The sequence below is a fragment of the Sprattus sprattus genome, assembly GCF_963457725.1.
Source record: "Sprattus sprattus genome assembly, chromosome: 3".
NCBI classification, from domain to species: domain Eukaryota; kingdom Metazoa; phylum Chordata; class Actinopteri; order Clupeiformes; family Clupeidae; genus Sprattus; species Sprattus sprattus.
The window spans coordinates 54,921,980-54,934,479 of record NC_137922.1 but is presented as its reverse complement, the minus strand read 5'-3'; the positions used below and the strand labels follow the sequence as shown (position 1 = coordinate 54,934,479).

The 12,500-nt window shown below is 43.8% G+C and overlaps 1 protein-coding gene across 1 annotated transcript in view; it reads right to left on the bottom strand.

Moving 5' to 3' along the window:
• Positions 1–2,535: 2,535 nt before the first annotated feature.
• The window catches only part of LOC308362857 (cytokine receptor common subunit beta-like), a gene marked incomplete at both ends in the record, with an annotated part of 15,399 nt that continues 5,434 nt past the window's right edge, over positions 2,536–12,500 (bottom strand). The window contains 7 exons of the mRNA XM_080835585.1: positions 2,536–3,370; positions 5,216–5,322; positions 5,734–5,803; positions 6,786–6,882; positions 8,008–8,185; positions 10,006–10,130; positions 11,786–11,940. Coding sequence (XP_080691711.1) covers positions 2,536–3,370; positions 5,216–5,322; positions 5,734–5,803; positions 6,786–6,882; positions 8,008–8,185; positions 10,006–10,130; positions 11,786–11,940 — 1,567 coding nt within the window. The remainder of the gene's footprint in view (positions 3,371–5,215; positions 5,323–5,733; positions 5,804–6,785; positions 6,883–8,007; positions 8,186–10,005; positions 10,131–11,785; positions 11,941–12,500) is intronic.

Here is a 12,500-nt window from a genome sequence, read left to right as displayed (position 1 = left end):
TAAAACCTTTTACGTAGGAGTAATTTCTTAAAAGTGATTCACAACGGCTCTGAGACCTACTCATACTAAGGATAATACCAACTCCTAAGCTTAAGATAAAAACTCCGTTGCTATGGATGATGTCGCTTCTCATGCACGAGTTTAGAAGGGGTGAGGACGGTGATTGGTTGTTGACAGGCTCTCTCATTAAAAACTAATTCGTGACGTCTCTCTAACAATCCCACTATATCGACTGAAAATAAGAGAATAACCTAGGCTTCAAATTAAGTCATATTAAATAGTTATGGACAGTGCAGTTAGCAGAATGCACACGCATGATGACAAGTTTGTGCATCCAACGGGAATGACACTTAGCACGTTAAGAGAAATATAAAGCGATCAATATAAAATATGGCAATTGCATGTAATCAAGGCAGTAATAATTAAAGCACCCAGCAAACTGTTAGGATATTATATTTCCAGCCCTTGACCACTTCAAATATCAGCACATACGGCCCTTCAAGCCCTCCAATCTTAATTGATCAAAGCGAAACGAACGTGAACCGTAGCCTAGGCGAAAGCCTTTAGCCACTGTCACCCCAGCGGCATCCAGCTGGTAAGTTCTCAAAAACCTACGACCGCTCTCCGTTGAAATGCACGAGTCATCGGTACATCCAGGCCACGGTGGACGAATTATAGTAATGTGTGTCCCGTCACTGGACATTCCTGCGATCGCCATGGAATTTACTTTGATCTTGTGTAATTGGCGATTGTCCAAAGGCAACTGGATAAACTGTTGGATGATGTGGGGTCTACAGTGCGTTGATAGTTTGATGAATTAAACGGCTGACTGATGATTCCCAGTGTCGTCATTTGCGTTTTCCCGAAGCCAAATAGGTTATCTTTATGTTTCCAAACATTTTACTTCGGGACACATCGTTGTTTAAAGGCGTCATTGCATCCCGCGCTAATTCTACGACAATATTAATACCTTCACGGTTTAAGCAATGTCTTTTATCAATTCCAAGTCGGCTGCAGCCATCTTACGATATTTTGTGAATAGGTCTTAGTGATTTAGGAGTCCTCATGAGGAGTTTTAAGCTGTCCTAGACTTAGGTGCTACTTTTAGGGATAAAATATTTTGTGAATTGCTCTTAGTAAAAAAAATTAGGAGTCCTACATTTAAGACTGACACGCCCATTATTTTTAGGAGTTTCTCCTAAATTCGCCACTTATGAGCTACTTTTAGCCCTAAGATTCTTTGTGAATACGGCCCCAGATGTTTATAACATTGTGTTTGTCTGAGTGTGTGTGTGAGTGTGTGTCAGTGCGAGTGTGTGTCAGTGTGAGTGTGTGTGAGTGTGTGTGTGATTGTGTGTGTGTGTGTGTGTGTGTGTTAGTGCAAGTGTGTGTGTGTGTGTGCATGCGTAAGTGACCAGAGATGAGTCATGTCCTTCTGCTTAATTGCTAGATGTTTGCAAATTTATTAATTGTATTCATAACAGCTTATTTACCAAATTTGCTTTCAATATAACTATACCTATATACATAAAACAGAGCTTTTTACATGACTTTAGCATATGGCAGTATAATAGAGTGTGTGCGTGTGTGTGTGTGTGTGTGTGTGTGTCACTTTGTGTAAATATGTGTAAATGTCAAGATCCTTGCACACAGTAGACTGCATTTACTTGTATCATTAGCTACACTGCCCCCTAGTGACCATCCATGGACACTACTACTACTACATACACATACAGTATGCCCTGCCCCTAGTGGTGATCCAAGGACACTACTACTACTACATACACATACAGTATGCCTTGCCCCTAGTGGTGATCCATGGTCACTACTACTACTATACAGTATGGCATCCAGTTTCATGACACAGTGAAAACCACTCAGAAGGAAACAAAAACTCATAAAACAGTTGAGCCACAGACTGGACTCACATCCAAACTCATAATCTGTAATGCAGCCACAGGCATTAACAAACGCATGCCTGTTTTTCACATGTGTGTACCTAAGTGCCTTTGAGGTTGTGAGTTCATCCAAATTTGCAAGGGTGACATACACACAGTACATATAGCATATACAGCTGAACCGGTGCCTTCTTCTCATTGGCTGGAGAGTCTGTGCACGTTCCCACGAGCAAATAGAAAATGGAAGGGAAGTTGTATTCTCACTAAGCACAATTCTTACAAATCATAGTTCAGCAAAGCACACAAAACAAGGCACAAGGTGTCCACATAGCTAGACCTTTAGACCTCCACCTTTGCAACAGGTAAGGGGTTTTCTCACAAATGCCTACTCAATGCTTTCTGGTCAAATGCTTTCTGGGCAAAAGCTCTCTCCAAAGTTCTCTCTCCTTGTGCTCTCATGAATGCACCCTTTAAATAGTCTGCCAATGGACTTAATTGGTCCAAATTATTCCCAATTGGATCCATCCATTGGCGTTGGGGAGCCCGGACCGTACCAACTTATTGGGTGAGACCTAGTCTCTGGCATGGCAACCTGGATAAAAAGCCATTTTTGTGCTACAGTGGAAAAGGGGGGACTTCATCTTTCCACAGACTGCGAGTTGCCCAGTCTTACAGCTGACGGGACAGAAGTATAATCAGTCTTCAGTCTGACATAGGGCCTGCTCTCATCACTGGGCTCTCCAGACTCCTCCCGTCTCTCCTGTGCTGGAGTCTCCTGCTCGCCCTCTGGTGGTCGTGGGCAGGACTGCGCCAGTGAGACTGGTGGTGCCTCTCCAGTCACAGTAGGAGCAGGAGGAGGAGGAGGAGGAGGAGGAGGAGGAGGAGAAGAGGAGGAGGCCCAGCCGCTGAGGTCCAGGTTGGGGAGGGAGCAGTAGCCGGGGGACGGCAGCAGCACCACGGTGTGGAGGGCAGGCGGTTGGCGCGTGTAGGCTGGCGGCGGGGGGCACCCCTCAGACTGGCACTGCCAGGAAGGTGGCACAGGGGCGTCTTCTGTGGCGTCCTGGGCGACGGCGAGGGCTTTGGAGGTGTCCAGGGGGCCACCCTGCCCGGGGGGCACAGCCATCTGCAGCGTGGCCACGTAGCCTCCGGGCATCTCGGACAGCGACGACAGGAAGGAGACATTGGACACAGGGGAGAGGAAGCCCTCCGAGGAAAACGAGGATGACGATGACGATGAGGGGCAGGGGGAGGGGGGGGCTGCGTCGCCCAGAGCAAGGTCTCGAGACGCACCGCTGCTGGACGAGGCAAGTTCTTTGTTGCAGAAGATGTAAGGGCCGTTGAAGCTCATGCCTGAGCTGTCCAGGACTCCAGAGCGCCCCCCTGTGGTGAAGCTCGTCCTGTAGGTCAGGAGCTGGAGGGAGTCTCTGTCTCCATCCTCCTCAGAAGAAGACCACAGGTGCTCCTTACTGGAACTACAACTACAACACACAAACACACACATTTAACCACTGTAGAGCTGTGTGAGTGTCTGTGTGTCTGTGTGTCTGTGTGTCTGTGTGTGTGTGTGTGTGTGTGTGCTTTTGCGACTTTGCTACGGTTTTGTTTCTGTAAATTATTCAACATCTTCTCTTAATAAAAACAAGTACACAGACTACAGTTAGCCTAGATGCAGGGCTCCTGAGGTTGGGGGCTGGATCACTGTTAACTGCATAATGGAGTTTTATGTAGTCCTTCACCTGGACATGTTTCACAGAAACACACTTTATTTTACTACATTTCCCACAGGACTTTACTGCATCTACATCATAAAGTGACATCAGATGGCCGATTTGATCCTAATCCATATCAGGAGCCCATCCAGGCTGCTTCCATCCCAATGTTAGAAAAGAGAAAGAAATAAAAGATGTGAAAGAGAAAGAGAGATCTAAGCTAACTGTAGTCTGTGTTCTTGTTCTTATTAAGAGCAGATGGTGAATAATTTACAGAAACAAAACAGTAGCAAAGGATAGAGATTGGAAGGGATATGAAAGGAAAAGATGAAGGGTGGGGTTACATAACATTAAGTTGTAATTGTTTCAACATCATTGTTGAAAACTGGCTCTGGCCTGGGTGTGTGTGTCCTCACTAGTATAATAAACACCATTCCTCACTAGTATAATAAACACCGTCCTCACTAGTATAATAAACACCATCCTCACTAGTATAATAAACACCGTCCTCACTAGTATAATAAACACCATCATCACTAGTATAATAAACACCGTCCTCACTAGTCCTATAATAAACATCGTCCTCACTAGTATAATAAACACCATCCTCACTAGTATAATAAACACCGTCCTCACTAGTATAATGAACACCGTCCTCACTAGTCATATAATAAACACCGTCCTCACTAGTATAATAAACACCGTCCTCACTAGTATAATAAACACAGTCCTCACTAGTCCTATAATAAACATCGTCCTCACTAGTATAATAAACACCGTCCTCACTAGTATAATAAACACCATCCTCACTAGTATAATAAACACCGTCCTCACTAGTATAATAAACACCGTCCTCACTAGTCATATAATAAACACCGTCCTCACTAGTATAATAAACACTGTCCTCACTAGTCATATAATAAACACCGTCCTCACTAGTATAATAAACACCGTCCTCACTAGTATAATAAACACCATCCTCACTAGTATAATAAACACCGTCCTCACAAGTATAATAAACACCGTCCTCACTAGTCATATAATAAACACCGTCCTCACTAGTAGAGGCATATAATAAACACTGTCCTCACTAGTCATATAATAAGCACCGTCCTCACTAGTAGAGGCATATAATAAACACCGTCCTGACTAGTATAATAAACACCGTCCTCACTAGTATAATAAACACCATCCTCACTAGTAAAATGAACACCGTCCTCACTAGTCATATAATAAACACCGTCCTCACTAGTAGAGGCATATAATAAACACCATCCTCACTAGTCATATAATAAACACCATCCTCACTAGTATAATCATATAATTAACAACGTCCTCACTAGTAGAGTCATATAATAAAAAAACATCCTCACTAGTCGTATAATAAACACCATCCTCACCAGTCTTATAATAAACACCATCCTCACTAGTATAATCATATAATTAACAACGTCCTCACTAGTAGAGTCATATAATAAAAAAACATCCTCACTAGTCGTATAATAAACACCATCCCCACCAGTCTTATAATAAACACCATCCTCACTAGTATACAGTCATATAATAAACACGATCCTCACTAGTCATATATTAAACATCCTTTCTCACCTGAGGCGGGAGAGAAGGTTCGCACTGATCAGGTCAGGGTCCTGAAATTCACACATGGACACCTTCACCTTCTCACTGTCCATGTAGAGCCAGCCACTGGCCTTCCTCTGCAGACCAGCAGAGAGAGAGAGAGAGAGAGAGAGAGAGAGAGAGAGAGAGAGAGAGAGAGAGAGAGAATTATAAAAAATGCCTCATGAAAGATCAATTAGTGTAGTTATCTCTCATCTGTCTGTCTACCTGCCTTTGAAACGATATCTACATATATACCTGCCTCTACAGCGCTATCTATCTATTTACATCTACAGTATATCTGACTCTATAGCTCTATTCATCTATATCTACATCTAAACCCTATAGCTCTTTCTATATATCTATCTATCTCTCTATCAAACTATGTACATCTATACCTACCTCTATAGCTCTATCTATCTAAGAGGAAGTGAAGATAGCTCCAATCCTGTAAAGGTTCTTCAACAACATCCCTTCTCACCTTAATCACTTTATACATCCCTTCTCACCTTAATCTCTTCAGACAAAACTTTGCTGTGAGTTGGAGATGGAATAGAGAGCTTCCAGTCACGTATCCGCCTGCAGAGAGAACACACACACACAGAAACAAATAAAAACACACACACACACACAAACACACACCAATAAACACAAAGAACAGAACAAAGTCATTGGTCACGAGTTCTGAACAGGTCATATCTACGTTAGCTAACGTGTGTTAGCGCCTAAACATGTAGAAGCATTTGAGTAAGATGTGTAATGAATACATGTCTAATGTGTAAGATGTGTAATGTATACATTACTAATGTGTAAGATGTGTAATTAATACATTTCTAATCTGTAGGAAGTGTAATAAATACATTTCTAATGTATGAGATGTGTAAATAATACATTACTTATATGTAAGATGTGTAATTAATACATTACTTATATTTAAGATGTTTAATTAATACATTACTTATATGTAAGATGTGTAATTAATACATTACTTATATGTAAGATGTGTAAATAATACATTACTTATATGTAATATGTGTAATTAATACATTACTTATATGTAATATGTGTAATTAATACATAACTTATATGTAAGATGTGTAATTGATACATTACTTATATGTAAGATGTGTAATTAATACATTACTTACATGTAAGATGTTTAATTAATACATTACTTATATGTAAGATGTGTAATTAATACATTACTTATATGTAAGATGTGTAAATAATACATTACGTATATGTAAGATGTGTAATTAATACATTACTTATATGTAATATGTGTAATTAATACATTACTTATATGTAAGATGTGTAAATAATACATTACTTATATGTAAGATGTGTAATTAATACATTACTTATATGTAATATGTGTAATTAATACATTACTTATATGTAAGATGTGTAAATAATACATTACTTATATGTTACAGGTGTAATTAATACATTACTTATATGTAAGATGTGTAATTAATACATTAGTTATATGTAAGATGTGTAATTAATACATTACTTGTGTGTGCATTACTGGCATTGATAATGGAGCTAACATAAATACCTTTGGCACTTAGGCAGGATGATCACCATGCCGATGAAGAGGAAAACAACAACTATCGCCACGGCGACGTACAAGACGATGGCCAGAGAAATGGCAGCTGCAAAGACAGTCACATACCCACCCAACCACACACACACACACACACACACACACACACACACACACACACACACACACACACACACACACACACACACACACACAGACAGACAGACAGACACACAGACACACACACACCACAATTTGGAAAAGTCAAAAATGTATGAAGTAGGGATATAAAGGCAATAAATCACAATGTTCTACCACTCATTGGTCCATTCTGCACATATTTGCATGCAGGCGAGTGTTGTGCCAGCCTTAATCCCCCGATGTTTATTTTAATCCGTGTTCAGGTCTTCAAAGCAGCTGTGGAAGCAGTGCATGAGATTGTGTGTGCATATGTGTGTGTGTGTGTGTGTGTGCATATGTGTGCGTGTGTGTGTGTGAGCGTGCATGTGTGTGTGTCTGTGTGTGTGAGCATGTGTGTGTGTGTGTGTGTGGGGTCTTAACACATTTTCTCCGGTAGATACAGAGGCGGGCCTCGCCTGTGGGGATCTCTCTGCCTAAATTCTTTATGAAGGTTTCTGCTGGATTGCCTCTTCATGGAGGAAGCAAGAGACAATACCACTTCAAATAGTGTGTGTGTACGTGTGTGTGTGTGTGTGTGTGTGTGTGTGTGTGTGTGTGTGTCTGTGTGCATGCGTGCGTGCACGTGTGTGTGTGTGTGTGTGTGTGTGTGTGCGATTGTGGAGGAAGCAGAGAAAATACCACTTCAAATAATGAGTGTGTGTGTGTGTGTGTGTGTGTGTGTGTGTGTGTGTGTGTCTGTGTGTCTGTGTGTCTGTGTGTCTGTGTGTCTGTGTGTCTGTGTGTCTGTGTGTCTGTGTGTCTGTGTGCGTGCGTGTGAGTGTGTGTGTGTGTGCGAGTGCGACTGTGGAGGAAGCAGAGACAAGACCACTTCAAATGATGAATGTGTGTGTGTGTGTGTGTGTGTGTGTGTGTGTGCTTGTGTGCGTGTGTGTGTGTGTGTGTGTGTGTGGAGGAAGCAGAGACAAGACCACTTCAAATAATGATTCTACTCATCTCCAATGTCAATCAGATGGCATACGACTGCTTCTCTAGTTCTGAGGTGACTTCCGTAGAGGCTCAACACTGGCTCTGAGGTCAAAGGTCGTGTCATTACCTGTGTCTGTCGTCCACTCCACAGGTGTGGACCAGTTCGAGGGGATTCCAGCGTAGGTCTCTGATTGGCCCACCAGGACTCTGATCTCAGCGATGTAACGGGTGAAGGGCAGAAGGGTGTTTCCAGGCAACAGCAGGGATAAGCCAGAGAGGGTGAAGTTCTTACGCTTGTCAGACTCCTGTGGCACGAGGGAAACATGGGACAAAAACACACACATGAGAGAGGCTGAGGAGACAGACAGACAGACAGGTGTACCAATCAAAGACAGAGAGGTGTGACACACACATGACAGACAGGTGTACCAATCAAAGACAGAGAGGTGTGACACACACATGACAGACAGGTGTACCAATCAAAGACAGAGAGGTGTGACACACACATGAGAGAGGCTGAGGAGACAGACAGACAGGTGTACCAATCAAAGACAGAGAGGTGTGACACACACATGACAGACAGGTGTACCAATCAAAGACAGAGAGGTGTGACACACACATGAGAGAGGCTGAGGAGACAGACAGACAGGTGTACAAATCAAAGACAGAGAGGTGTGACACACATGCGAGAGGCTGAGGAGACAGACAGACAGGTGTACCAATCACAGACAGAGAGGTGTGACACACACATGACAGACAGGTGTACCAATCAAAGACAGAGAGGTGTGACACACACTTGACAGACAGGTGTACCAATCAAAGACAGAGAGGTGTGACACACACATGACAGACAGGTGTACCAATCAAAGACAGAGAGGTGTGACACACACATGACAGACAGGTGTACCAATCAAAGACAGAGAGGTGTGACACACACATGAGAGAGGCTGAGGAGACAGACAGACAGGTGTACCAATCAAAGACAGAGAGGTGTGACACACACATGACAGACAGGTGTACCAATCAAAGACAGAGAGTTGTGACACACACTTGACAGACAGGTCTACCAATCAAAGACAGAGAGGTGTGACACACACATGACAGACAGGTGTACCAATCAAAGACAGAGAGGTGTGACACACACATGACAGACAGGTGTACCAATCAAAGACAGAGAGGTGTGACACACACATGACAGACAGGTGTACCAATCAAAGACAGAGAGGTGTGACACACACATGAGAGAGGCTGAGGAGACAGACAGACAGGTGTACCAATCAAAGACAGAGAGGTGTGACACACACATGACAGACAGGTTTACCAATCAAAGACAGAGAGGTGTGACACACACATGAGAGAGGCTGAGGAGACAGACAGACAGGTGTACAAATCAAAGACAGAGAGGTGTGACACACACATGACAGACAGGTGTACCAATCAAAGACAGAGAGGTGTGACACACACATGACAGACAGGTGTACCAATCAAAGACAGAGAGGTGTGACACACACATGAGAGAGGCTGAGGAGACAGACAGACAGGTGTACCAATCAAAGACAGAGAGGTGTGACACACACATGACAGACAGGTGTACCAATCAAAGACAGAGAGGTGTGACACACACATGAGAGAGGCTGAGGAGACAGACAGACAGGTGTACAAATCAAAGACAGAGAGGTGTGACACACACATGAGAGAGGCTGAGGAGACAGACAGACAGGTGTACCAATCAAAGACAGAGAGGTGTGACACACACATGACATACAGGTTTACCAATCAAAGACAGAGAGGTGTGACACACACATGACATACAGGTTTACCAATCAAAGACAGAGAGGTGTGACACACACATGGCAGAGCCTGAGGAGATCCCAGATAGAGGCTGATTGCAACAGATGGGATCCTCTGGCCCTTTTCTGGAGACCAGAGCTAAGTCTGCCCTCTTAAAACCACTTTTCTCAGGGCAGACAGGTGTACCAATCAAAGGCAGAGATGTGTTCCAATCAAAAACTTTGATGTCAATGACAGCGGCCCTGACTAGGCCCCATTATGCTCTGATAGAAGGAGTGCGATTCAGACACTCACTGGTAGGAGAGCGGGAGAGAGGGAGGATTGAGACACTCACCTTGGGCCCGTAGCGGAGCTGATAGGAGAGAGGGAGGCTGGGAACCACTCCTGGTTTGGCCCAGCGCAGCACCAAGTCTCCATTCTTCTCCTCCACGCGGAAACTGGGGGTAGGCGGTGGCTGGACTAGAGAACCAGGGCAGACATCATACATCAGACCAGTGCACTCAATCCCCAATGATATAGTGCAGTATATCAGACCAGTGCACTCAATCCCCAATGATATAGTGCAGTACATCAGACCAGTGCACTCAATCCCCAATGATATAGTGCAGTACATCAGACCAGTGCACTCAATCCCCAATGATATAGTGCAGTACATCAGACCAGTGCAATCAATCCCCAATGATATAGTGCAGTACATCAGACCAGTGCACTCAATCCCCAATGATATAGTGCAGTACATCAGACCAGTGCAATCAATCCCCAATGATATAGTGCAGTACATCAGACCAGTGCACTCAATCCCCAATGATATAGTGCAGTATATCAGACCAGTGCACTCAATCCCCAATGATATAGTGCAGTACATCAGACCAGTGCACTCAATCCCCAATGATATAGTGTAGTACATCAGACCAGTGCACTCAATACTGTATGACATAAACTCTATTTGTGTGTGTCTGTGTGTGTGAGTGTGAGTGTGAGTGTGAGTGTGTGTGTGTGTGTGTGTGTGTGTGTGTGCAATTAATGAAAAGAAAAAAGCGATCACAATAGTAATTGGCAACCTCTTAATCTTGAAGCGCTAGTGTCACCTTTACCCGTAATGAGCAATATGGACTACGTGGAAACGTAATACTTTCTCTAAGCCAAATTAGGATTTTGCCATGATTTGCAAATAAATAATTAAACTGTGTGTGTGTGTGTGTGTGTGTGTGTGTGTGTGTGTGTGTGTGTTTGTGTGTGTGTGTGCCATAGACAGCAGGATTGAAGCTCATATTGGAGAACTAGGCTTGCTTTCAGGGCTAAACTACTGTACACTACAAGGGACACTGAGGGAGACCAAGTCTGTTCTCCTGTTTGAACACTAGGTGGCAGCACTGTCTGAGGCCAGAGACCCAGACGGAGGAGCTAGAGAGTAAGTGTGTGTGAGAGAGAGAGGGAGAGAGAGAGAGAAAGAGAGAGCATGAGTGTGTGTATGTGTGTGTGTGTGTGTATGAGAGAGAGAGAGAGAGAGAGAGAGAGAGAGAGAGAGAGAGAGAGAGAGAGAGAGAGAGAGAGTGAGGGAGAGAATATGTAGTCATGGCCAGACAGAGAAGGCAGAGCACTTTCGTCTTCTCTGTGAGAAGTATACCGATATATATAGAAACAGGATATAAGACGAAAAGATGAGAAAAAAAAAACTTTTCTGTACATATAAAACCAACCACCTAAACCTTGAAGTCCCTGACTAAATTTTAAAATGGCCGTACTGTTAGGAGGACCTTCAGCTGCTGTGGCTGCAAAATCTATTTAATTATGTCATAACCTTAGGGACACTTATTTAACCTAAATATGGATATATTTTTCTATATGCGGGTATAACTTCTATATATATACGTGTGTGTGTGTGTGTGTGTCATAACCTGAGGGACACTAATTTAACCTAAATATGGATATATTTCTATATGCGGGTATAACCCTCTATATATACAGTATATGTGTGTGTGTGTGTGTGTGTGAGAGAGAGTTAGAGAGAGAGAGAGAGTGAGAGAGAGAGCAAGAGAGAGAGAGAGAGAGAGAGAGAGAGAGAGAGAGAGAGAGAGAGAGAGAGAGAGAGAGAGAGAGCAAGAGTGACTCACTGTTCTCCTCGGCCTTGAAGACTTTGGAGACGTGTGCAGGGGTGAGCTCCACCTTCAGCTCCCGTGGGTCTGAGACGCAGAGGGGACATCTGAACTCCAGCACATCAGAGCCAGGGTCAGAGGTCATCTCAGGGCTCGGACAACACTCCACCCGCCTAACACACAGGGAGAGAGAGAGAGAGGGAGGGAGAGAGAGAGAGAGGGAGAGGGAGAGAGAGGGAGAGGGAGAGAGAGAGAGAGAGAGAGAAAGAGAGAGAGAGAGTGTGAGAGAGAGAGAGAGAGAATGAAAGAGGGAGAGAGAGACAGGGAGAAAGAGAGAGAGAAAGAGGGAGAGAGAGAGAGACAGAGAGAGAAAGAGAGCGATGGAGAGAGAGACAGGGAGAGAGAGACAGGGAGAGAGGGAGAGAGAAAGAGAGAGAGAGAGAGAGAGACAGAGAGAGAAAGATAGAGATGGAGAGAGAGACAGGGAGAGAGAGACAGCGAGACAGGGAGAGAGGGAGAGAAAGAGAGAGAGAGAGACAGAGAGAGAAAGATAGAGATGGAGAGATAGACAGGGAGAGAGGGAGGGGGAAAGGGGGAGAGAGACAGGGAGAGACGGGGAGATAGGAGCGAGAGAGAGAGACAGAGATACACAGAGAAAGGGAGAGAGAGACACACAATAAATAAGGAGAATGGAGAGAAAGAGAGAAAGCAGGAGAAAGAGAGAAGGCATTAA